General features: G+C 42.6%; 1 protein-coding gene across 2 annotated transcripts in view; it reads left to right on the top strand.

Moving 5' to 3' along the window:
* Positions 1–27,815, top strand: part of LOC139423180 (cell surface glycoprotein MUC18-like) — a 65,400-nt gene that overhangs the window by 20,732 nt on the left and 16,853 nt on the right. For both annotated transcript variants that reach the window (XM_071174905.1, XM_071174906.1), the window contains exons 2-6: positions 24,383–24,507; positions 26,469–26,703; positions 26,908–26,978; positions 27,075–27,162; positions 27,372–27,551. In XM_071174905.1, the coding sequence (XP_071031006.1) occupies positions 24,383–24,507; positions 26,469–26,703; positions 26,908–26,978; positions 27,075–27,162; positions 27,372–27,551 (699 nt within the window). The remainder of the gene's footprint in view (positions 1–24,382; positions 24,508–26,468; positions 26,704–26,907; positions 26,979–27,074; positions 27,163–27,371; positions 27,552–27,815) is intronic.

Below are 27,815 nucleotides of genomic sequence, written 5' to 3'. Positions count from 1 at the left end.
AACGTATCTATATCCACAGTAAAATTAGTCCTATATCGACATAACCTGACAGGGCTCAGCAAGGAAGAAACCAATGCTCCAAAACCGCCATAAAAAAGCCAGTCTACGGTTTGCAACTCCACATGGGGACAAAGATCGTACTTTTTGGAGAGATGTCCTCTGGTCTGATGAAACAAAAATAGAACTGTTTGGCCATAATGACCATTGTTATGTTTGGAGTAAAAATGTGGATGCTTGCAAGGTGAAGAACACCATCCCAGCTGTGAATCACCGGGGTGGCAGCATCATGTTGTGGGGGAGCTTTGCTGCAGGAGGGACTGGTGCACTTCACAAAATTGATGGCATCATGAGGACGAAAAAGTATGTGCATATATTGAAGAAACATCTCAAGACATCAGTCAGGAAGTTAAAGCTTGGTCGCAAATGGGTCTTCCAAATGGATAATGACCCAAAAGCTTACTTCCAAAGTTGTGGCAAAATGGCTTAAGGACAACAAAGTCAAGGTATTGGAGTGGCCATCACAAAGCTCTGACCGCCATCCTATAGAAAATTTGTGGGCAGAACTGAAAAAGTGTGTGCGAGCAAGGAGGCCTACAAACCTGACTCAGTTACACCAGCTTTGTCAGGAGGAATGGGCCAAAATTCACCCAACTTATTTTGGGAAGCTTGTGGAAGGCTACCCAAAACGTTTGACCCAAGTTAAACCATTTAAAGGCAATGCTACCAAATACTAATTGAGTGTGTGTAAACTTATGACCCACTGGGAATGTGATGAAAGAAATTAAAGCTGAAATAAAAAATTCTCTCTACTATTATTCTGACATTTCACGTTCTTAAAATACATTCTTAAAATACATTCTAAGTGACCTAAGACAGGGAATTTTTACTAGGATTAAATGTCAGGAATTGTGAAAAACTGAGTTTAAACGTATTTGGCTAAGGTGTATGTAAACTTCCGACCTGAACTGTATATAGAAGGCTATAGCCTAATTTAATCTGTCAAACAGGTAGGCCTACCTATTATTTCTTAAATAGGAAGAAATAGGCTCCAACACAAATCCCTCTTGTTGTTAGTAAAGTCAAATTAAATTGAAAAAGGTTTAAATGAATTATGCCTACTGGAATTTGCCTACTTTCAGCACCATGAGCTGTCAATTTAAGATTGATTGTGCATCGGCTGCTGCTTCAAGTTCCAGCACCACAGTGTAAGAATCTGGCTTATTGTGAGGTCAATAACTGATAAATACAACACAGGCAATAAACATTATAGTAGTAGCAAGTTGACCTCTGGTCCTCCTGCTCATCTTCGCGCTCTCCTTCTCAAACTGAACAGAACATAGGCTATAGGCTAGTCCGCACGCAAGGTGGTGAATTTTTTGGACTAGGCCTAATCAAACCGTAGGCTTATACAGCACAGCCATTGGTTAGGCAACACAAAAAAAAAATGTTGATGAGCAAGAGCAGAGCAGGCCGGGGCTCATGGTTGGAACATCCATTGCAGTGTGTAATGCAGCCTAGTTGTGTTTACACCATCCCAGCAGCTAACTTAGAAATATAACTTTGCTCAGTGCTTCTCCGAGCATGCACTTAGTAGCTTATATCCTATAGGCGCACTTGATATTGGGTACCCAGTGGAGATTCAGAGACGAGGGGCAGCATCGAGCACACATCGATATACACTGAGTATACCGAATATAAGGAACACTGGATTCACCTGGTCAGTCTGTGTGATGGAAAGAGCAGGTGTTCTTAATGTTTTGTAAACTCAGTGTATACCCTAATCAGCAACTAATTCTAAAACACTGAGAAATATTGAAATTTCATCAATTACAAATGACATGACCCTCCCCTGGACTAGATAAAAAAAATACTGAGTCCTCCCCTTGACTGAAATTGAAAAAAAACGACCCTCCCCCATTTTCCTCCAGGTAACCATTCTGTCAATTTTGATCCATCCCTTAGTTGACAAGTCAACCAAAATGAAATAAAAATGAAGACTTTGAAATGATATCTATGCCCAATGGGTAGTGCCTGTTGCTGTTACAGTTTGTCTAAATGTGGATGACGTATTAGTACTGTACTGCGTGTATATTTTGAGCTTGGTCACACAAGTCATGCCCTCTTTGTTAGTATAGAGAATGTTATCAGTTAAAGCATCTTGTAATAATGTTAAAAAAAGAAAAATGATCATGTGGACTCTTAATGATGAATACATGGAATGAAGGCTACGCCTACTCCCTGGTATCTTGTGGTTTGTCTGTTGATATATCGCCCACTCAGCAGCACCGCAGCAGTGGTTTGTTTAAGTGAAGCCACTCTTGCTGGTTATCATATTTATGGTTGATATATGTAACCCCTCACCCTTTCAGCTTTTACTCCCATCTTAGTGAAAACATAGCTCTCTCTGTTCCTTGTGAGGAATAAATAAAAAAACATGCCTAGGAGAAACTGTCTTTAGTTAAAAAATATTCCTTGGCTCCTGGCTCTTAAGTCTCTGGTGTCTTTTCTGATTGAGTGGTCAGTAGCTTTGGCCGACTGCACACTGTCTTGTCATGCCTCATGTAGATAAATAATTTTGTTGGGTTTCGTTTGGTCAGTGGGCCACTGCCAAGGTTTCTCTCTGCACCTATAAATTCGCTGACAATGTCCTATTTGAACAGTGATGTGTATTCATGGATGCCAAGGGAAACAAGGCTTCCCAACAAATATTACCAATAAAACAAATTGTCTCTCTGTGTTTCATAATTTTAAATTCGCAAGAGGCTGAATGTATCTCACAAGAGGAAGCATCTGAGCGAGCGAAACAGTGCCCCTCTGTTTCTCTACGTGTAGGCCGTCTATCTGATGCTGTCTGGTCCAAACAACTATGACATTGTTGCCCCCTGTAGCATTGAAGGCAAGGGAAGCCAGCGAATATCTGGCCTCCCTTGACAAAAAAAGTATTTAAAATGTGCCTATCAGCAATGAGCTTAACTGAGCGAGCTCAACTGTGAATGGTCCTGGTGCACCAAAAGAAAGTGTCAAGGGATGTCAGTTTGGATTTGGCATCGCTCCTATCAAATCCCATTGAGAGCATACGTCATTGACAGAAAAAGTTGAATTGTTCAATCTCGTTGTGTTTTTGTCTTCCGGTGGCTAGCTAACCAGCTAGCTAAAATTGGCCCTTTTCTACATTAGTCATGGATGGAGATAGGGATTTGGACTTGTAGTTTTAGTTGATTCTCCGTACTGGCCAACAGCGATTCTGAACCAACCATTAATTAATACATTATTGTGCCTCTGGCCTGAGAGTATGAAAGTTCAATATGTAGCTAGATGTAGAAGGCAAATGTTAACTAGCTTAACGTTGCCCATGATTGGAAGTTAGGCTAGCGAGCAAGCATTTTAGCCAGGTAGCCTAGGAAACAAAAAATACAAGCGTGTACTGTATGACAGAGTGATAGACCGTTTCGTCAACAGGAAAGAGAGTAGGATGGCATTGGTGTTTCTCTACAAATAAGGCTAGTCAACATGTTTTTCTACTTGCACGAACGCACACACACACACGCACAGAAATCAGAACCATGGACAACCACATCATATTTAGCTTACTTTGATTGTGCTAAATAGTTTTTGGTATATTTTAGTTGTCACTGTATTAGACTAGGCAGAGGTGATTTGGTGATATTGAAATGTTGAAATTGTGCTGGAATAGGTTCAGCAAATCCTGTTTTCTTTGCGACTTGTGGTAGCTCTTTGTAGTTCTAAATCAATGGTTGTTAGTGGTCCGAAAATGTTGGAAACATTAACTTGCTTGTCCATGCTGTACGTCATGTCTGTCTGTTACTATACATGCAATATGCTTTGTGGACATCACCGGACAGAGGTTGCTATCCGGTTTTGTGATATAACAAAGGTGTGGTTGAATTTATTTAGCCACTGTATTTTGTTATTGTCACTGCCTTTAGGCCTATATATCATGGTCGCAAGGCAAATGAATTAACAGGTTATAGAGCAAACAATGCGATTATCACAACACATAGGTTGTAATATATAATATAGGTTGCTTGGCTTCCCCAGTGATTTCACCCACGCACCGCTACTGTATTTGAATTCAGCTGCGTTTAACCACTTATTCTATAGGCATGGTTGGAATGCTGCCTGATGCAAACCCTATCACAGAATATTGTTGTTATTGTGGATCCCACGAAATTACTGTTAAAGCAGCAAACTCCCCTTAACTGCACACCATCTCTGCTGCGTGTTAAACGGTCCGTAGCCCTTCATCTGAAATTAATTTCCTCCCATTAAATGTTCTCATAAACGTTGTTTATATGCACATATTCATTAGGACAAAGACAGACCTGTCAGACAGAATGTGTCCATTTTGTTGTGATTGCTGGTGGGAATAAATATTAGCTCAAAGTGTCATCCAACATTGCCTTTTATTACTTTTTTGTAATTCTTGGATAAAAATACCCATTGTCCTCGTAAACCTTGAAATATATGAATCTGCCACTGACATTCAAGATTTATCATTGGGAAATTATTATGCTGTGTTTCTGGTTCCTGTGAGGTTCCTTCTTGCAATTTTCAGATCAAGTTTCACTTCTAATAAGGTTATTGATTACACAGCAGGGTCAATCCACATCTTGGCATTGGTTTGTTCAGAAGTCATGAACTGGAATGGAGGTCATTATTGTCACATTACTCACCAGTAAGTCACCAATCAAGTACAGTATTTGTCTGCCCTCAAGCCAATACTTCATTATGATTCACTTTGCAATCCAAGAACTATAAGATAATCGCTCCTTGAGTTGTATGAATAATAGGGTAGGTAGCTGTTCCTTCATCTGATTGTTGATTTATAGTCCTAGTGTGTTAGTTCAGAGTGCTTATCTTTGAAAGGGGTTACAAGTCTATGGATGGCAATTCTCTAGATTAGTATTGAGGAGAGGGATTAGAGGTGAGTTGCCCCATATGATCATTCTTATCTAATATGTAGCAATATTGATATAAACAGACCCCTCCCAAGTTCCATGATTATTAGCCACTTAATTATTGATGTTTCCTGAAGTGCTGCTCAGTCAGCCTCCGCTAATCCCAGTCACGTAAGGACCCTTAAGTGTAACCTACGTAGTCCACTGGGCTCTACTTTGTCCATTAGCAGAGGTAGCTAGCTATGTATGTTTGCTTACAAAATGAAGTAAGGCTAAGACTCTTTCACCCCAACCATGGGCAACTGGTTTACAACTGTTGTATATCCAATGGAGAGTGCCAGCAGGTCTGTTAGAAAGCAGCTGACTCAGCACTTCCCCCTGCAGTGCTGGAGGAGTCATGGCACAGTGGGCTCTCCACTCCTACTGACTGGCATCTGCTCTCCCAGCGGACACCAGGAACTGTGATATTGACAAGCACATACAAACACACAAACACCGGGCACAGGGAGAACACCTAAGTAGCCAATTATAGTGAGGAGGGAAACAGACGGGTCAATGTCTTACTCTGTTGTTACTCAGGAAGGAAGGGTTATTTTTGGCATCTTTGGGTAGCTAAATCACCCCCTCAAACAGATTAATTGAATTCATTGGACTGTCTCTCTTCAATGGCAATTCATCTTTGTAGTGTCATTTTGTTGGCTGCTAAGCTCCGTCAAAGTTTCATTAAATAGCTTTATTTGGTCATTGCCTGCTTGGAACTTTCTATAAACCACCTTTTCCCCATCAGTTTTAGGGGCATTATTGGATTAAATATCTGTTGTCCTCGAAGGTTGAGGCCATTTGATGCCTTGAAGCGTTCTCTGCTGAGTTATCATTCTCATTATTCCTTTATGTCTTTATTTCACCACCCAACTGTAGTATCATTTAGGAAACATAAGTGACATAATAGCAATTGAGCTTGGAGAGAGGGTGTTAGGTACAAATACTATAACTCAATCTTCTGCTTTTAGGGTACAATACTATCAAATCACATCACAAAATTCCATACCAATGACCCAAGCCTTTACCCATGACCAGGGTTCTAAAGTGCGATGAAATATTTTGTTGTGTGACCTGCAGTTTTAATTTGGGAGCACCAGTGAGACCCCCAAAATATCCAATGTACACTGAGTGGACAAAACATAATTTTTCGATGACATAAACTGACCATGTGAATCCAGGTAAAAGCTATGATCCCTTATTGATGTCACCTGTTAAATCCACTTCAATCAGCGTTGATGAAGGGGAGGAGACAGGCTAAAGAATGATTTTCAAGCCTTGAGACAATTGAGACATGGATTGTGTATGTGTGCCATTCAGAGGGTGAATGGGCAAGACAAAATATTTAAGTGCCTTTGAACGGGGTATGGTAGTAGGTTCCAGGCACAACGGTTTGACTGTGTCAAGAACTGCAATGCTGCTGGGTTTTTCACGCTCAACCGTTTCCCGTGTGTATCAAGAATGGTCCACCACCCAAAGGACATCCAGCCAACTTGACAGAACTGTGGGAAGCATTGGAGTCAACATGGGCCAGCCTCCCTCTGGAATGCTTTCGAGACCCTGTAGTCCATGCCCCGACTAATTGATGCTGTTCTGATGGCAAAAGGGGGTGCATCTCATAATTAGGAAGGTGTTCCTAATGTTTTGTACACTCAGTGTATATACACTGTTGAGCGTGAAACCCAGCAGTGTTGCAGTTCTTGACACAGTCAAACTGGTGCGCCTGGAACCTACTACCATACCCTGTTCAAAGGCACTTAAATATTTTGTCTTGCCCATTCACCCTCTGAATGGCACACATACACAATCCATGTCTCAATTGTCTGAAGGCTTAAAATCCTTCTTTAACCCGTCTCCTCCCTTTCATCTAAACTGATTGAAGTGGATTTAACAGGTGACATAAATAATTGATCATAGCTTTCACCTGGATTCACTTGGTCAGTCTGTCATGGAAAGAGCAGGTTTTCTTACTGTTTTGTACACTCAGTGTATATTTTTGTAATGATAATTGTTGTAATTATAAGGCTTTGCTCTACTGTTGTTTACCGAGCTCAGATTTGTTAGCGTCATGCTTGCACCATTACTACAGCAAAAACTGCTTGTTTCTAGTCCAAACAGTTCAAAAGATCAAGGCCTGATTGTTTTAATGATTCATCGTTCCTACAACGGCTGATAATATTAGGTTGTTAAGCAATATGAAATATAGAGGAAAAAATGACAGAAAGCGTACAATTGATTGAACATGAAATGGATTTCAATATTATTGAATTATAGGGCTATGTAGCCTACTGTATTTATATTTTAATGCAGTCATCGGTTTTTATTTGAAGCATCTTTTAATCCTTCTCTTGTTTGGAAAAGTAGCTGCTGCTTTTGCAACAGCTAATGGGGATCCTAATATAATACCAAATACCAAAATAATTGCACAGACATTGGCAACTTTGTATTTGTAGTCATCTTCATTCTAATGTTACCTGCGGTCACAGATAGACAGACAAACATCTTGATTCTATGTTTAGCTGAGATATTCTGGGCAAATAAGCATCTAATGACGCACTTAGCTGTTCTACGAGTGGTCTGAGGGTTTTCATGGGCAACTTTAGTAACACCATTGCTGAAATTGTTTTATTTAGAGCCCATGACTCTTAAATTCATTTTTATAAGGGTGTACAGTGCCTTGCGAAAGTATTCGGCCCCCTTGAACTTTGCGACCTTTTGCGACATTTCAAGCTTCAAACATAAAGACATAAAACTGTATTTTTTTGTGAAGAATCAACAACAAGTGGGACACAATCATGAAGTGGAACGACATTTATTGGATATTTCAAACGTTTTTAACAAATCAAAAAGTTCAGTGAGGATCTCTGAATGATCCAATGTTGACCTAAATGACTAATGATGATAAATACAATCCACCTGTGTGTAATCAAGTCTCCGTATAAATGCACCTGCACTGTGATAGTCTCAGAGGTCCGTTAAAAGCGCAGAGAGCATCATGAAGAACAAGCAACACACCAGGCAGGTCCGAGATACTGTTGTGAAGAAGTTTAAAGCCGGATTTGGATACAAAAAGATTTCCCAAGCTTTAAACATCCCAAGGAGCACTGTGCAAGCGATAATATTGAAATGGAAGGAGTATCAGACCACTGCAAATCTACCAAGACCTGGCCGTCCCTCTAAACCTGCAGCTCATACAAGGAGACGACTGATCAGAGATGCAGCCAAGAGGCCCATGATCACTCTGGATGAACTGCAGAGATCTACATCTGAGGTGGGAGACTCTGTCCATAGGACAACAATTATATATATATTGCACAAATCTGGCCTTTATGGAAGAGTGGCAAGAAGAAAGCCATTTCTTAAAGATATCCATAAAAAGTGTTGTTTAAAGTTTGCCACAAGCCACCTGGGAGACACACCAAACATGTGGAAGAAGGTGCTCTGGTCAGATGAAACCAAAATTGAACTTTTTGGCAACAATGCAAAACGTTATGTTTGGCGTAAAAGCAACACAGCTGAACACACCATCCCCACTGTCAAACATGGTGGTGGCAGCATCATGGTTTGGGCCTGCTTTTCTTCAGCAGGGACAGGGAAGATGGTTAAAATTGATGGGAAGATGGATGGAGCCAAATACAGGACCATTCTTGAAGAAAACCTGATGGAGTCTGCAAAAGCCCTGAGACTGGGACTGAGATTTGTCTTCCAACAAGACAATGATCCAAAACATAAAGCAAAATCTACAATGGAATGGTTCAAAAATAAACATATCCAGGTGTTAGAATGGCCAAGTCAAAGTCCAGACCTGAATCCAATCGAGAATCTGTGGAAATAACTGAAAACTGCTGTTCACAAATGCTCTCCATCCAACCTCACTGAGCTCGAGCTGTTTTGCAAGGAGGAATGGGAAAAAATGTCAGTCTCTCGATGTGCAAAACTGATAGAGACATACCCCAAGCGACTTACAGCTGTAATCGCAGCAAAAGGTGGCGCTACAAAGTATTAACTTAAGGGGGCTGAATAATTTTGCACGCCCAATTTTTCCGTTTTTGATTTGTTAAAAACGTTTGAAATATCCAATAAATGTCGTTCCACTTCATGATTGTGTCCCACTTGTTGTTGATTCTTCACAAAAAAATACAGTTTTATATCTTTATGTTTGAAGCCTGAAATGTGGCAAAAGGTCGCAAAGTTCAAGGGGGCCGAATACTTTCGCAAGGCACTGTATTTTGTGATAGATCCATCTCTTGTCTTGCTCAACAGTGACTAACTTCCTGATGAAAACATTGGGCATACAAACAAAGCATACCATAGGACCCCACATTACAACGCTTTGAGCCATTCAGTAGTAGTATAAAGGAATTTACCCAAATGCTCAGCTGTGGAGAAAAATGAATGCTAGTGGGGAAGTATATTGGCTACTCTTCGATTTTCCCATATCAATGACTTTCCAGCTTGTTCTCTGGCTTGCCTCCAGTTCAGCAGGGCATCGACTGGGGCTGACAGTGGAATTGATGGGACAAAAATGAATTGGCAAGGCATCACAGAAACACTTCCTTGAATCAGTGCCCACTTTGCCTTGCATCCAAAAGCTCCAATTTACAGTATATGAATTTTAACACTTCTACTTTAATATATTTTTTCCTGAAATGAGCATTCCACTTTTATCGTGCTGACTCAGTTGTATACTCTAGACTATGTGTACTACGCACATTTTTTGGATGAAAGGGCTCGACTGGTCTAGACTTCAGGCTAAGAGAGTTAGCATATCACAGGGACTGCCTTGGATTGCTTCCTAATTGAATAACTTAATTTGGTGAAAAAAGCCTCAAACATCTAAGAATATTTCATTATGCAGAAATTGCTCTGATTTGATAAAACTGAAAGGAGCATGGGAAAAAACATAAGAATGTAGATCCATTGCCCTGCAGAGCTATTTTTGCAATATTATCATTGATTATAATAATAATACTTGTCATAGTTTCCAGGAACCCCCCATTGTCTCATGTCGGTATTAATCCGTATGATAACTCACAAACACTCAAGGGATATCTAAATAGAAGTTTGGCTATAATATCCTATCCTAACATTCAAAAATGTTACCAAGGTGACATTGTCCACTGAAGCCCCTTTCATCCTAAAAAGAGTCAGATAATGTTAACAAAAACCATAAACCTGTAGCTAACTTTGAACAAAAGTATTCACTACCTAATTATACATCTAGCTAAGGCATTTTGTGGTTGTAGAATCTGTATTTATGAACATTTAAATGTACACAAAAATTAGCTAGCTGGCTAGTGTCTGCTTGCTGAACCAGTCTCAAATCAATCCATATGAAATGAAAGGGATGCTAACAACTCCAGTTCACACACTCAATGCTGAATACTCCCTCTGGCTAGTTATAGATACATTCTGATTCTTAGAATAGTCCCAATATTTGGTGATGTGCATCAACAAGCTGGCAAACTATCTACCATAATGGCTATTCAAACAAGCTAGCACTAGGCTGCTAGCTGGAGCAAGTTTGCTCAGCTGATCGAGCATGGTTTGCCGTAGTGAGTGATTTTCTGAGTTCGGAACTAATGCAGGGGTCTCCATCAGGTCGATCGCAAGCCACCTGTAGCTCACAGCCCACCTATGAGTAGGTCGCCAAACAATTACCGAAAGTAGGCCTGTATGCAATGTTCCATCGCAAAATGTCATAAACAAATATCACAAGTATTCGACACCACAAGCTCCCAGCTACTATCCTAGCTACTAAAATATAAAACAAAATTTGGGAAAAAATCTCTGATTTTATAGGGCCCCCCTTAGAATTGTTTATGAACCATTATTTTACCAAGTATATTGACAGAACACACACTGCACAAATGACACCATCTGAAGTCGGACAATGGGAACCCCAAATAAAGACATTGCTGTTGCTCTATGATGAAGAACAGTCGCTTAGTTATTCTTAAGGTCGACTAGGCCCACAGATGAAGGGGATAGTTGTGTATCTTTGAACTTGACGTTTCAAAGAGACGACAAAGCTCCTTAAATATAAAATACTCCCCTTCCTCTCCCCTGATATTAGACACTGTTAAAAGATCACGAGTGAATCAAAGTGGTGTGTTGGTGTGCATACTGATTATCTGGTGCAATTGCTTGTGCTGAAGTGATTCATATACCAGCTTCAGTGCACACCTAAAAAGGAGCCCTTTCCCTCTTGAGAATTTTGGGATAGTGGCCCAAAGCTATTACGTCCAATAATTCAATCTTGTTGCTATCTCTCTGATTCGGAATGCAGAAGACACATTTCAGTTGAATGTATTCAGTTGTACAACTGACTATGTATCCCCCTTTCCCTTTAGAGCAGGACTTGCAGAACGAGAATCGGATCCTGACTTTTTCTCAGTTACCCATTCTTCCCATCATCACAATGATTGACAAAATCACACACTGTTAATTACACAGATAGCCTTTGGGTGCTTGTTGAGGATATGTTGAGTTAGATAAAAGCACTTCCCTCCAAATACATTGTGCTTTGCCTCCCCAAAGGCAATATAGTGTAATCCTTCAAAAGTCTAACTCTTCAAACCAAAGACAGGCCACTTTAAAAGGCACTAGCTGTAAGTGTAAATCTGAAGAATAATAGGACCCGTACACTCAAACCAGGCTTCCTTTTCTTGCCACAGGGAACATAGACATTATGGTTTACACCTTTAAACTGAGAGACTGATTAGTTCATGAGTTCAGTAGTATTGAATAGTGTTAATAAAGACTATCCCTTATCCTATGACAGCATAATGACATATTCAAACAGACCAGCAGCTATGCATTGTCTACAAAACAGTAGGCTACATAAAGTTGCTCTTAAATCCAAGTTATAATAATAATACATTTAATTTGTAAAGCTTTTCTCACATCCAAGATGCAATTTAAAAAATAAATAATAATAAAAACAATCCAAAACACAGAACATAGAACACAGACAACAATCACAAGTGTCGTCAGATCCGGAGGACATGAGACCAGAATTAGGACAGAGAATCTGCAGCGTTATAGTGTCTGGAAGTGCGTTCCATGGCGCGGCTATTATGGATTAAGCAAAAGGCATATCCAGTTAAAAGCACCATAGCACCTGCTGTTGACATCCCAGTGGGGGACATTAACCAAGCCGGTTTCCGTGACCCAAACTTATGCAGAGAAACCTCTGAACAGATCCCTCTGAATGAGGGGGAAAGGAAGTGCAGGATTTATTATGGGCACAGGTGTGGCTGGTGTGGGAGAGAGAAATAAAAACTTGAGAGAGAGAGAACAGTGTCAGTTAGTGTGTGGTCCATTGCCTCTCCTCTACTTTCTCACTGTTGTTCCCCCTCTGCCCACCTCCACCACCTCCTCCACCACTTTCCATTAAATCACTTGACAAATGGCCAGGCGACAGGTGTCAATAGGAGAGTTCTCTGTCCCCAGCTGCGCCTGTCTTTAGCTTGGGAGTCTGAGAGATGTTCCCATTGTTGCAGCTGCCCATGTCAATGTGAACCCCACCTCTCTATCTATCCCAGGACTACCTCGTCCTCTCTCCTTGCGCAGCGTGACATGGGCCACCCAGCGGACTGGAGCGGCAGCCATAATAGTAGCATCGTTCTAGGTATTGGCATGGCGCTTAGTCAATACAACATAGTCTGGAGCTGTTGATATTATTTCCGCCACAGTGGATTTAGTTCCAGTCACAAGTTTATATGTACAAAAGATATGAAAAGGAAAGCGCTTAACATTTTGATATGAAAGTCTGTGACTTGGAGTTATGAAAACAGTCTATGTCATTGAGCTTGACATTGTCTGACTGGTAGTGGATTAATTTGAGGTAAAGGCGGCTGTATTTTTGCTCCTGGAGTTGAGACTCTGTTTCAAGGGGGAACATGGGCAATTTCTTGTGAAAACAGAAGTGGTTGTAGGACTTCCAAGTCCTGTCGTTTAGTACTAGGCTGTTTGAGGCTGCTGAAAACAGTGCTTAGGGCGGAATGGGAGCAAAGAGTGCAATACACTGAGGGGTACGAGGAGAAAACCAACAGTTGTTTTTTAACTTTCACCTTTGGCACTTGCTGGTGGGGAGAGAGGCTTGGGATTGGTAGGCTGCTGAAACAGCTCCAGGCAGCAGGATTCACACAAACCTTTCCAGTGCCAAACCAACATTTTAAATACTGAATTCTCCTGTCGAGCTTGACCTACTATTTCAGTCCAAATCAAGCCATTCAAAGCCCACACAGGCCCTGTTTCCCAAAACATTGTTTGGTGGTTTGGGGCTGTATACCTCTAAAACTGCCAATCTTAATTTAAACACGGAAAGAACTCACCTACTCACTGCGTGTTCATAATCCTCAAGACCAGGCTTATCCAAAGCCCCATTAAAGAATTCCTGTAAAAGACAAGATTAGAATTCAGACTAGCCCAGGCTCTCATTAGCTGACAGCCAGGAGTTTGAGAATGGGGGGGTTTGGGGGTACTAGTCCCCCCCACCCCCTCATTAACGCTATGGTGCACCTGTGATCAATCTGCTATTCTCTTTGAGGTCATTAAACCCTTGTGGCGGGGGTTCATAAAACTGGAGATATGCTGCTGGTTGATCCTCGTTTCGGGTGTGTCTCTGACCGGGTGACAGCGTCCTGACGTCTGATCGATAGGATAAAAGGACGGGTGTATGCAGATTGGTCTTTGTTGTGTGACTGGTAGAAGCAGGCTGAGAGTTCTACCAGCACAAGAGGGATTGGTTGGTTGATGTAGCAGCACACACACAGGCCGACAGCAGCCCACATCCAGAGGATGGGAATGTTGGAGACATGCCAGAGAGGCTGGAGTCAGATTATTGGCGAGGTCGTACTGGAAACCATAGCGCTCTTTATATCTGGTTCATTTGATGGTTTTCAGTGTATTTCATGCTGAAAATACATAGAATACTTTGTCCAAAGTAAAGATAAAAGCCACCGAAGGCCAGTGGGTTTGATTCCTCAGCTCCTCCACCCTTTCCTCTCTCCTCTAGGACCTTTCTGAGAGTATCTATTACATTGGTAACCACAGGCTTGTGCACAGAGACAATGAGATCTTTTGTCAGGTTCCTGTGAGGCTGCTGTCATGAGAGCTGACGTGAAGCAGGGATTCTATTTATAGGGTTGTAATAACGTCACATGCAAACGTCTGATATGCGTTGTATATTTGCCACGGGCCACCTGACCTTTCTGCTTTAATGTCAGTCAAGCTTGTCTGTCACTCCAAGTGATTTTAATTCTAGATAGAATATGAATCGCCTTAATCAGTTTAGGGTTGTCTACCTGGAAACGCATGTTAATGTCACTCTTGACTTCCGTACATTTTCCAGCCCCTTTTTGGATCATTATGACCTAAGGCTAGATTTATGTGGAAATACATACATTTATGTGGAAATACATAAAATTGAGAGAAGCCAAAAGGACCAAGAAAACCAAGCTGGAAAATAAAGTGAATTAATAGATCAATGAGAAAGAGAGTTCCAAATAGGCCTGAGCGGTATTCAGATTGTCATACCTTCATACCTACCTTGTGCCATCCTGGGATATTTGGTAATACTGGCACTGGACACAGGGGGTGCTATTTTCAATCAAGTACATGTAAAATGTCATAGTGAATGCTAAATGTCATAGTGAATGCTAAATGCTAAGAAACACATGCAAACAGTTTATTTCAGAGACTGTATAAAATATGTGCAGGACAGACAGACATCCCAGCTAATAAAGTTTTTTATTTTATTTTTTTATTTCACCTTCTCACCTTCTTTTTATTTCACCTTCTCATTTTACAACTGCGACTTGGCCAAGATAAAGCAAAGCAGTGCGACACAAACAACAGCACAGAGTTACACATTACACAAGTTAAAGAAGTAACAACATAATGTTACTTACAGTGTGCTGCACAGACAAAACAAATATTAGACAGCAAGACACTGAGTGTGGTGTCAGGAAAACAACCTCTCACTCAATGTCATCAAAACAAAGGAGATGATCGTGGAAACAGCGTCGGCAGGACAGGACACTAGAGGAGAAGGTGAAAAGTTTAAAGTTTCTCGGCGTACACATCACAAACAGCGTTGTGAATAAGGCGCAACAGCACCTCTTCAACCTCAGGAGGCTGAAGAAATTTGTCTTGTCACATAAAACACTCACAAACTTTTACAGATGCACAATCGGGAGCATCTTGTCGGGCTGTATCACTGCCTGGCCCACAACTGTAAGGCTCTCCAGAGAGTAGTGCGGTCTGCCCAAAGCATTACTGGGGGCAAACTACCTGTCATCCGGGACACCTACACTACCCAATGTCACAGGAAGGCCAAAAAGATCATCAAGGACAAAAACCACCCAAGCCACTGCCTGTTCACCCCGCTATCATCCAGAAGGCGAGGTCAGTACAGGTGCATCAAAGCTGGGACCAAGAGACTGAAAACAGCTTCTATCTGAAGGCCATCAGACTGTTAAACAGCCATCACTAACATTGAGTGGCTGCTGCCAACATACTGACTCAAATCTCTGGCCAGTTTAATAAATGTAATAAATGGATTTAATCAAGGTATAACTAGTCACTTTAAATAACGCCATTTTAATAATGTCTACATATCCTACTTTATGTAGACATTCTGTACCATCTACTGCATCTTGCCTATGCTGCATGGCCATCGCTCATCCAGATATTTATATGTACATATTCTTATTCATCCCTTTACATTTGTATGTTTAAGGTAGTTGTTGTGAATTTGTTAGATTACTTGTTAGATATTACTGCACTGTCAGAACTAGAAGCGCAAGCATTTCACTACACTGCATTAACATCTGCTAACCATGTGTATGTGACCAATAACGTTTGATTTGATTTGACATGTTTGATGTGGACCATTACTTCTGTCACGCCTGCTCCCGCTTTTCCCCCCTGGAGCTAGAGGGAGCACCTGCCTTCCCCCTGTCACGCGCATCAACGATTATTGGACTCACCTCTACTCAATCACCTCTGTCATTACCTTCCCAATATCTGTCTGGTTCCCCACTCTGTTCCCAGCTTCTGCTTGATTGTCTTATGTCCTTGTATACCTGTGTGCTGACGCTGTTCCTGTCTTGTTTTATGTCTGTTCCTGATGAAATGTTTGACTCCCCATACCTGCTTCTCATCCCTGGCGTTGGTCCTTACACCTTCATTCCTCCAGTCCTTTCTCTGGGAAGTAGTTGACGTTAACCCTCCCTTTGCTGCCATCTGAATGAATGCCATAGCCCTGGCCCTGGCTCAGACCCACCCCCCTGGGGAGATTTGTGCCAGAGTGTAGTTCACAAAGCCAGGTCAAGGGGGTTTGATTTCTCCAGTCTAGGGGTATGTGCTTTCACTGTGTGTGTGTGTGTGTGTGTGTGTGTGTGTGTGTGTGTGTGTGTGTGTGTGTGTGTGTGTGTGTGTGTGTGTGTGTGTGTGTGTGTGTGTGTGTGTGTGTGTGTGTGTGTGTGTGTGTGTGTGTAACAGCACACTGAGAGAACAGAGCTGAGGCTCAGGGTCACTTTGATCTCAGGTGGGTGCTGTGTGGACTCCCCCGGGTGTTTCAGTGGGACCAGGGGGTGCTGTTTAAAGTTCTGAGGGGGCCATCACTGCCCAACTGTCACCCCGGGTTACGTGCCAGCCCCACAAACTGACCCCTTTGACTTCCTGAGGTGGCTTAGAACCACCAGGTATGCCATTTTCAAACCACACTACCTAGAACACATGGTGTTTGAAGAACAACAGAAGGCATCACCATTTCCTGGATAGGCTTTGGTGACTCTAAAGATGTGAAGGTTAGATCAGTGTGTTGTAATTAAGAGGATCACACGTCAATAAGAATCAATAGAAAGCTACAGACGTCATAGTAACCGTCTGGGAATGAGAAAGCCTCAGCATAACAGCTCCTCTTTGGAAAGTGTGTCGCTGAGCTATATGGGGAGTTGGTGCAGGCAGTGCCCCTAACCAGAAGAAGGCTGAGAGTCAGAGGCAGGGAAAACCACCATGGGGCCCCAGGCACATAAACGTTATACCTCCACTTAGTCAATTTCACATGATATCAAATAAAATCCAATTTTATTGGTCACATACACATGGTTAGCAGATGTTAATGCGAGTGTAGCGAAATGCTTGTGCTTCTTGTTCCGACAGTGCAGTAATATCTAACAAGTAATCTAACAATTCCCCAACAACTACCTAAAACTCACAAATCTAAAGGGGTGAATTAGAATATGTACATATAAGTATATGGATGAGCGATGGCCGAGCGGCATAGGCAAGGTGCAGTAGATGGTATAAAATACAGTATATACAGTGGGGCAAAAAACTATTTAGTCAGCCACCAATTGTGCAAGTTCTCCCACTTAAAAATCAAATCAAATCAAATTTTATTTGTCACATACACATGGTTAGCAGATGTTAATGCGAGTGTAGCGAAATGCTTGTGCTTCTAGTTCCGATAATGCAGTAATAACCAACAAGTAATCTAACTAACAATTCCAAAACTACTGTCTTGTACACAGTGTAAGGGGATAAAGAATATGTACATAAGGATATATGAATGAGTGATGGTACAGAGCAGCATAGGCAAGATACAGTAGATGGTATCGAGTACAGTATATACATATGAGATGAGTATGTAAACAAAGTGGCATAGTTAAAGTGGCTAGTGATACATGTATTACATAAGGATACAGTCAATGATATAGAGTACAGTATATACGTATGCATATGAGATGAATAATGTAGGGTAAGTAACATTATATAAGGTAGCATTGTTTAAAGTGGCTAGTGATATATTTACATCATTTCCCACCAATTCCCATTATTAAAGTGGCTGGAGTTGAGTCAGTGTCAGTGTGTTGGCAGCAGCCACTCAATGTTAGTGGTGGCTGTTTAACAGTCTGATGGCCTTGAGATAGAAGCTGTTTTTCAGTCTCTCGGTCCCAGCTTTGATGCACCTGTACTGACCTCGCCTTCTGGATGATAGCGGGGTGAACAGGCAGTGGCTCGGGTGGTTGATGTCCTTGATGATCTTTATGGCCTTCCTGTGACATCGGGTGGTGTAGGTGTCCTGGAGGGCAGGTAGTTTGCCCCCGGTGATGCGTTGTGCAGACCTCACTACCCTCTGGAGAGCCTTACGGTTGAGGGCGGAGCAGTTGCCGTACCAGGCGGTGATACAGCCCGCCAGGATGCTCTCGATTGTGCATCTGTAGAAGTTTGTGAGTGCTTTTGGTGACAAGCCAAATTTCTTCAGCCTCCTGAGGTTGAAGAGGCGCTGCTGCGCCTTCTTCACAATTCTGTCTGTGTGAGTGGACCAATTCAGTTTGTCTGTGATGTGTATGCCGAGGAACTTAAAACTTGCTACCCTCTCCACTACTGTTCCATCGATGTGGATAGGGGGGTGTTCCCTCTGCTGTTTCCTGAAGTCCACAATCATCTCCTTAGTTTTGTTGACGTTGAGTGTGAGGTTATTTTCCTGACACCACACTCCGAGGGCCCTCACCTCCTCCCTGTAGGCCGTCTCGTCGTTGTTGGTAATCAAGCCTACCACTGTTGTGTCGTCCGCAAACTTGATGATTGAGTTGGAGGCGTGCGTGGCCACGCAGTCGTGGGTGAACAGGGAGTACAGGAGAGGGCTCAGAACGCACCCTTGTGGGGCCCCAGTGTTGAGGATCAGCGGGGAGGAGATGTTGTTGCCTACCCTCACCACCTGGGGGCGGCCCGTCAGGAAGTCCAGTACCCAGTTGCACAGGGCGGGGTCGAGACCCAGGGTCTCGAGCTTGATGACGAGCTTGGAGGGTACTATGGTGTTGAATGCCGAGCTGTAGTCAATGAACAGCATTCTCACATAGGTATTCCTCTTGTCCAGATGGGTTAGGGCAGTGTGCAGTGTGGTTGAGATTGCATCGTCTGTGGACCTAAAAGATGAGAGAGGCCTGTAATTTTCATCATAGGTACACTTCAACTATGACAGACAAATCCAGAAAATCACATTGTAGGATTTTTAATGAATTTATTTGCAAATTATGGTGGAAAATAAGTATTTGGTCACCTACAAACAAGCAAGATTTCTGGCTCTCACAGACCTGTAAATTCTTCTTTAAGAGGCTCCTCTGTCCTCCACTCGTTACCTGTATTAATGGCACCTGTTTGAACTTGTTATCAGTATAAAAGACACCTGTCCACAACATCAAACAGTCACACTCCAAACTCCACTATGGCCAAGACCAAAGAGCTGTCAAAGGACACCAGAAACAAAATTGTAGACCTGCACCAGGCTGGGAAGACTGAATCTGCAATAGGTAAGCAGCTTGGTTTGACGAAATCAACTGTGGGAGCAATTATTAGGAAATGGAAGACATACAAGACCACTGATAATCTCTCTCGATCTGGGGCTCCACGCAAGATCTCACCCCGTGGGGTCAAAATGATCACAAGAATGGTGAGCAAAAATCCCAGAACCACACGGGGGGACCTAGTGAATGACCTGCAGAGAGCTGGGACCAAAGTAACAAAGCCTTCACACTATGCCGCCAGGGACTCAAATCCTGCAGTGCCAGACGTGTCCCCCTGCTTAAGCCAGTACATGTCCAGGCCCGTCTGAAGTTTGCTAGAGAGCATTTGGATGATCCAGAAGAAGATTGGGAGAATGTCATATGGTCAGATGAAACCAAAATATAACTTTTTGGTAAATACTCAACTCGTCGTGTTTGGAGGACAAAGAATGCTGAGTTGCATCCAAAGAACACCATAACTACTGTGAAGCATGGGGGTGGAAACCTCATGCTTTGGGGCTGTTTTTCTGCAAAGGGACCAGGACGACTGATCTGTGTAAAGGAAAGAATGAATGGGGCCATGTAGCGTGAGATTTTGAGTGAAAACCTTTCATCAGCAAGGGCATTGAAGATGAAACGTGGCTGGGTCTTTCAGCATGACAATGATCCCAAACACACCGCCCGGGCAACGAAGGAGTGGCTTCGTAAGAAGCATTTCAAGGTCCTGGAGTGGCCTAGCCAGTCTCCAGATCTCAACCCCATAGAAAATCTTTGGAGGGAGTTGAAAGTCCGTGTTGCCCAGCAACAGCCCCAAAACATCACTGCTCTAGAGGAGATCTGCATGGAGGAATGGGCCAAAATACCAGCAACATTGTGTGAAAACCTTGTGAAGACTTACAGAAAACGTTTGACCTCTGTCATTGCCAACAAAGGGTATATAACAAAGTATTGAGAAACTTTTGTTATTGACCAAATACTTATTTTCCACCATAATTTGCAAATAAATTCCTAAAAAATCCTACAATGTGATTTTCTGGATTTTTTTTTCTCATTTTGTCTGTCATAGTTGATGAAAATTACAGGCCTCATCTTTTTAAGTGGGAGAACTTGCACAATTGGTGGCTGACTAAATACTTTTTTGCCCCACTGTACATGTGATTTGAGTAATGTAAGATATGTAAACATTATTAATTGACGTTATTTAAAGTGGCATTGTTAAAAAGTGACTTGTGATCCATTTATTAAAGTGGCCAGTGATTGGGTCTCAATGTAGGCAGCAGCCTCTCTGAGTTAGTTTTGCAGTCTGCTGTTTTGCAGTCTGATGGCCTTGAGATAGAAGCTGTTTTTCAGTCTCTTGATCCCAGCTTTGATGCACCTGTACTGACCTCGCCTTCTGGATGGTAGGAGTGTGAACAGGCACTGGTTATCTGCCACAACATACATATTGCACTATTTCATGCCTGGCTAGACATGGAGGGATTAGGCTATATCTCCCATTTAAATAGCTTTAATTTCTATTGCCACAGGTGATTTGTGTGTGTTGTCGTCAACGGTTGGCAGAGGCAGGGTGGGTCTGTTACCGTGGATAAGGAGGATGACGAGGAACAGCTGGAGCTTTAATGGAGCTCAGATGGGTCTGCAACCCAAGCTGATCCGCTTTGTCAGTGAGGGAGGTGAGGGGAGGTGCACAGAAGCTAATGTTGAGACTACCGTGATTAGCTTCTAATGCTATTGTCTGCGTATTAGGTGTATAATGACCGACTATATGCAAGACCCCCCTCAAACAATCCATGCGGCACTTCCCATTGTCTCAGTGCTATTGTCTGCAATGCCTCTGACTGTTAACAATGCAGCTTGGATTCAATGGGCAATGTTCCCTAAGAACGGGACAAATTGTAAATCTCCTTGGTACACCCCCCTCCATTGCCTCTGTGACAGCCCAGCAGTTTCGGGCCTCATTGCCTCATTACAGGCCCTGTCAACACGTCCAAATATCCAGTGGCGGTTTCCAGCCAGCAGACTGTGGTAACCATGGACAACACTCTGACTGAGTAGTCCACAGGTGAGGTATGCTGCTGTTGTATCTGTAAGTCTACACAGATAAGGCAGCCCATGTTGACTTTGGAGTTAAATCCCCCGATTAGTAGATTTTCTGTCCGCATGCTAATCGGATTAGCCCAAAAATGACGAGGCCCAAAGAGATGGAAACTTTGCCCCCTTCTCTCTACTCCTGTTCCCTCATGAGCTAGACCACCACAGCTCAGGAGATAAACAGCAGACAACCTTAGTGGTACGTGACAAATTCCCTGTAACCTCTGAGTTTGAGGTAGACAAACATTCTGGAGAGAGGCAGAGAGGCTAAGGTCTTACCAGTTGTGGGAACAATGGCGTGTGCGTCTTAGAGCTGACTGAATACAGCCTGGGGCCTCATGGCTCGGAGCGAGGGAAAGAGAGAGAGAGAGAGAAACCAGATGAGAGACTGGGAGACTGGGAGAATTGACACAAATAAGCCCCAACAATCAGGGCCACAATGAACAGGCTGGTTGCTTGGCGCTGTGGACATGATAAAGGAGGGGAAAAGCAGGCGGGCAAGCAGGCTGACAGTGGGGGTGGGAAAGCTCAATAGGACCAGCGGGATGTGACTGTGAGTTTAATAAGGGCTCTGTATGTGTGTGCGTGCATGCTTACGTGTGTGTGTGTGTGTGTCTGCGTGTCTGCATGCATGCATTTGTGTCTGATTTATAATGACAGATCTGAATATAGTAGTTTGAAAATACTTCCAGAAAGTGCAAATGGTAATGGCTTGTTGGCTTGGACGGACACACACACAGACAGACTCAGACACATCCCCCCCCCCCCGCACTTCCTAACCTCCTGCTAAATGTATGCCAATATTAGAGACACATATTTCCCTCAGATTACACAGACCCACAAAGAATTCGAAAAACAAATCCAATTTCGATAAACTCATATCTTTTGGGTGAAATATCACAGTGTGCCATCACAGCAGCAAGATGTGTGACCACAAGAAAAGGCCAACCAATGAAGAACAACCATTGTACAACCCATATTTATGTTGATTTATTTATTTATTTATTTATTTATTTGTGTATTTATTTATTTGCACATTGTTACAACACTGTATATAGCCATAATATGACATTTTAAATGTCTATATTCCTTTAGAATATTTGTGAGTGTAATGTTTACTGTTAATTTTGTTTCTCATTTTCTTCTGTTCATTGTTTTTTAAACTTTTGTTTATAATCTATTTCACTTGCTTTGACAATGTAAACATATATTTTCCATGCCAATAAATCCCTGAATTGAATTGAAAAGCTGACTGTGTACCAATTGCACCCCCTTACCACTACCAATGTCTGCTCTCCCCTTCCCCTCCACCCAGCTCCTTCTGCCAACATGGAGGAAACCCATTAATACTCCCCCGCTCCCTACCAGCACCAGTCCCCGCCTCCCACATGCTTCCGATTAAGAAGGAAGCCTCTCTCAATTCTCTCTACTTCTCTCCATGCTGAAGTGAAGATGGAGGCTAGAGAAGAGGGTTTGGGGTGAGATAGAGAAGGGGGGGTGCGGTTGAGATAGGGGTAGACAGCGAAAGGGGGGGTTGAAATTGAGTGAGAGAAAAAGAAGAAGACGAGGGGGTGTAGATAGGGGGGGGTACATGGTGGCCCCAGTGGACTAGGATCAGGCTAGATAGATGGATGGGGTGGGACGAGGGGAGAAAAACAGACTGTCTTTGAGCCAGAAAGAGGGGGATGTGCGGGGTAGAGAGGGAGAGGAGAACAGAGTGGGGGTCATAGTTTACAAGTCAGTGTGGCGGATTGCTGTGGCACAAAGGGTGGTTCAAGTTTCAAGTTTATGTTTATTTTTTGTATGTACAGGATACACATGGTATGCACAGTCCAACGAAATGCTTACTTGCAGGTTCCCTCTCAATATTGCGACAAAAATAAGAAATATTAAAAGATAAGAATTAAAATAAAAAAGTAAATGAGCTCAGTAGAATAGAAAAAAAGTAGCTTTAGTATAAATACAGGAAGGCACTCAACAATTTACCATACAATATTTACATGTGTGTCGGTGAAGGGGGACTGAAGAGCAAGTATCTCTCCACCATGAATGAGAGGCTTAATTTAAGGCATGTCTCCTTTTCTCTGGCTCAGACATGGTATTACTATAGATAGAGATCTGTGTGGGGGCTACCTACTGGAGATCACAAGAAGAATGTGGTAACAAAACAACACGTACTGTAAGACTGTCTCAGAGAGTGTCTGTGTGGCTCAGCTCCAATGTAGTGGGAAGAGGCTTGAGAACAACGTTGCCATCATTTTGGAAAAGTGACCTTCAGACCAGACATGAGTGTGAAACATGATTATAACCCAATTCAATTAATATTGCATATTTGATTGTTACCTAAAATTACAAAACCCTGCAGTAGCAAACTATATAACTTTCAATTATTTGGTTATGGGTATCTGTGTGACCCTAAAGTCTAGACAGATCTGCCAAGAATAGTGCTAGATTCTACATCCTATTAAAAAAACGTTTTTATAATGCTGTTATACATCAAACAGGCTATATCTTGTGTCTGGTGGTTCTCATGACAATGCTGAGTGGGCCAGTTTTAGGATAGTTTGTTGGCTCGGTCACGGGTTAACAGGGAACACTGCAGTAATTCTTCAGTCTGTGTGTAAAACAAGCCTTTTCTCTGTGCTGGCGGCTGGCGGGTGACACGCTGAAGAGCTGGACACTGCCCAGTGCTCCTGGAGGGACCAGGGTGGGCCCTGCTTCACACATTCCACACATTGTAACATCTCCCCTCTGCCAGCCAGCCACAGTGTCTAGTTCTCACACCGGTTAGAGCGGCCAAAACACAGGTCCCACTGATCCATAGATGATCCATCAGTTTGCAATAGAGTGAACATGCTGGCTTTCACACTGTGCCTGTGTGTCATTATAGTACTGGCACAATAGCGGTAATGAATTAAAGATTGTCTTTTGAAAACATAAAAATGTGAAGCCTATTTTTGGCCTGCCTTGCACGTTGTTGTGGTCCTTGGTGTGACAAGACACTGATGGTGGTGTTGTGTTTGTTCTTTGCAGCCTGGGCCAAGGTGGACATGACCATGGAGGAGAGTGTGGAGGTGTACCTGGGTGACATAGCAGACATCCCCTGCCAGTATGTCTTCAGTGAGCAGGCCAGAGCAGTCATGATCCAGTGGTTTGTGGTGAGTACTTCTGGCCCATTGTTGAGACCATTTTCTGCACCTCCCCCTGACTCACCCAGCCACACTCACTCACTCACTCACTCAGATGTGTGTATATAAGTAAGTGAGTGGAGCTGGAGCGGAGCGTGCCCAATTTGACTGGAGCGCAGAGCGAGATTCCCAAAGGTTGGAGTGTCGGACTCCTCGCTGCTTGAATTTCGCTCCAGTAGCGCTCACTTCAAGAGCTCAGGGAATGCCTCTATGACTCTACTGTCATAGAGTTCACTAAATATTTTCATAAAGAAACTGATCGAACTCACAGGTGCTAAATCAAGGTGACTTACAAAGATGAGAACCAAGAGCAAGAGATGGATTGTGGTGATGTAGTGTCCACAACTAAATCATTGTGGAATCTGAAAAGACACATATCCCGAAAGTATGAGGGTGTACTTACTACATGCACATGCTAAAATAAAGGAACAATGTGGGTAGATAACTAAGTGTTTCATTGTAGCAAAGTATTCATAAATAAAAAAGCAGATCTTTTAAACTTTTCATTAATTTCTGTTCTATTATCTATACAATAGGCCATAATTGATTTTGGCCCAATAGGCCTGGTATATTCCAATGTTCAAGGAGCTTTCCATTTTGATCGGGTTATTTTGCCTAAAAATCTTTATGCTTACCAATATATACACTACCGTTCAAAAGTTTGAGGTCACTTAGAAATGTCATTGTTTTTTGAAAAAAAAGCAAAAAATGTTGTCTGTCGAAATAACATAAAATATATCAGAAATACGGTGTTGTTAATGTTATAAATGACTATTGTAGCTGAAAACGTCAGATTTGTTATGGAATATCTACATAGGCATACAGAGACCCATTATCAGCAACCATCACTCCTGTGTTCCAATGGCACGTTGTGTTATCTAATCCAAGTTTATCATTTTGAAAGGCGAATTGAACATTGGAAAACCCTTTTGCAGTTATGTCAGCACAGCTGAAAACTGTTGCTGATTAACGAATCAATAAAACTGACCTTAGACCAGTTGAGTATCTGGAGCATCAGCAATTGTGGGTTCGATTACAGGCTCAAAATGGCCAGAAACAAAGATCTTTCTTCTGAAACTCGTCAGTCTATTCTTGTTCTGAGAAATGAAGGCTATTCCATGCGAGAAATTGCCAAGAAACTGAAGATCTCGTACAACGCAGTGTACTACTCCCTTCACAGAACAGCGCAAACTGGCTTTAACCAAAATTGAAAGAGGATATATATACTGGGAGGCCCCGGTGCACAACTGAGCAAGAGGACAAGTACATTAGAGTGTCTAGTTTGAGAAACAGACGCCTCACAAGTCCTCAACTGGCAGCTTCATTAAATAGTACCCACATAACACCAGTCTCAACGTCAACAGTGAAGAGGTGACTCCGGAATGCTGGCCTTCTAGACAGAGTTCCTCTGTCCAGTGTCTGTGTTATTTTGCCCATGTTAATCTTTTCTTTTTATTGGCCAGTCTGAGATATGGCTTAGGCTCCCTGTCTGGCTCCTGACCTATTTAGAGTGTTTATATGCTGTTTAATACAACATGTAGCCTATTTAAAATGATGTGCGCTTCTTACATTCACCTTTTCATGTTTATTCAAATACTTTTCATTCAAATCCATATGGTTTGGTTTCAATACTTCAAAACCAAATTGTAGGTCCAGGTAGTATGTTGGTTAAATTGTGCTTTTAATGAATGGAGCGAATATGGAGCGGCAGTTTGCTTTCCTATGAGTGCACAACAGTTTTAGGCGGAGCAGTTGGAAAGGACATGGAGCGCCGCAAGCACCGCTCCATGAGCGATGAAAGGGATTTCCAACTGGTCCACTCCGCTCACATGCTCTGACACGCATACACACACCAATTTATTTCTACGTACAGTACACTGTATTTTTCACATTCAACCTAGTTCATCTTCTGGCACTTTCCTTCCCTACAGAGGAATCCCGGTAGCAGTAGCCGGGAGCGTATCTACTACGGTGACAACACACAGCAGATAGTGGATGATGGTACAGAATTCACGGGCCGTATCACAGTGTCCGACATTGGGGACCAGGAGGGCGTGCTGCTTACCATCCAGGACGTCCAGCTGACTGATGAGAGGGAGTTCTTCTGCCAAGTCAACGGCATGGCTGCAGGCAACGGAGAAGGCAAGACCCACCTCAGGGTGTTTGGTAAGACATTGCACTCTGCATCAGTCTCTTCCTAGCCTGATGGTCCAGATCTGTTTGTGCTTGATCCAACTTCTCTCTCCTTGTTATCCAAATGATTGAGGATTTGGGTACAGCACAGTATGGGCACACACCATGCCCATTACCCGGTGTTTCAGTGGTTATTGATAAAATGCGACTATACATTGATAATGTTATTTTTTCCAGATCCTCCAGAGGCCTCAGTAATTGAAGGTGTCCATGCTGGAATCTCTGTGACTAATGAGCTGCCATCAAGGGTAGGCACTTGAGTACATCTCACTTTATCTCTCAGTCCATGAAAGCAACATTGAACATTATAAAACTCTTTAAGGTATCTTATTCCCTCTATACAGATTGCATCGTGTGAGGCAAGGAACAGCTTCCCCAAACCCAACATCACCTGGTACCGTGACAGCAGCCCACTTACCCCCACACATGGCCGTGAGTAGCAAGAATACCAATGGACTATCTCACCAACGGACTATTTGAGAAAAACTAGTCAAGCAATTTTCTTGTTTTGACTTCATGTGGTGATACTCACAACAGTCACTGAAATACATGTTGTCGTTACATGAAGAAGTGTTTCCGGATGTCATCTATCTACCAGCCTGTGATAGAAGCTAAATCAGTGTTTTTCTCACCCCTCCCAGAGATCAATGTGGTAACACTGGTGACCCGTGAGTCCAGTGGCTTCTACACGGTCCAGAGTGAGCTGCAGTACAAAGTGGCCAAGGAGGACAAGGACGCCCTGTTCTCTTGTGAGGTCAGCTACTACGTTCCAGAAGGTGTGAGGACAGCCAAGTCCAAGGTCATCAACATCACTGTGCACTGTAAGAAACCTACCAACTGTCATATACCCCAGACATGCTATCGCTAACCACACAACTTATGCTAACTCAGCATGCTAATACTTTTAGCATTATTGAGTTCAATTGAATGTATTGCTAACTAGAGCTAATGCTTCCTCGTTGTGATAAAGGCGCTCTCCAGTTGTTTTTATGAATTTCCCTACCATAAAACTAGTAGGGTGTTTGCTGGTGTTTCTCTCTACAACACCCAAATTAAAGCCTATGCAATGATATCAGCCTATCTAA

This window comes from Oncorhynchus clarkii, chromosome 12 (genome assembly GCF_045791955.1).
Source record: "Oncorhynchus clarkii lewisi isolate Uvic-CL-2024 chromosome 12, UVic_Ocla_1.0, whole genome shotgun sequence".
Taxonomy (NCBI): Eukaryota; Metazoa; Chordata; class Actinopteri; order Salmoniformes; family Salmonidae; genus Oncorhynchus; species Oncorhynchus clarkii.
This window is presented reverse-complemented; position numbering and strand designations above follow the sequence as displayed.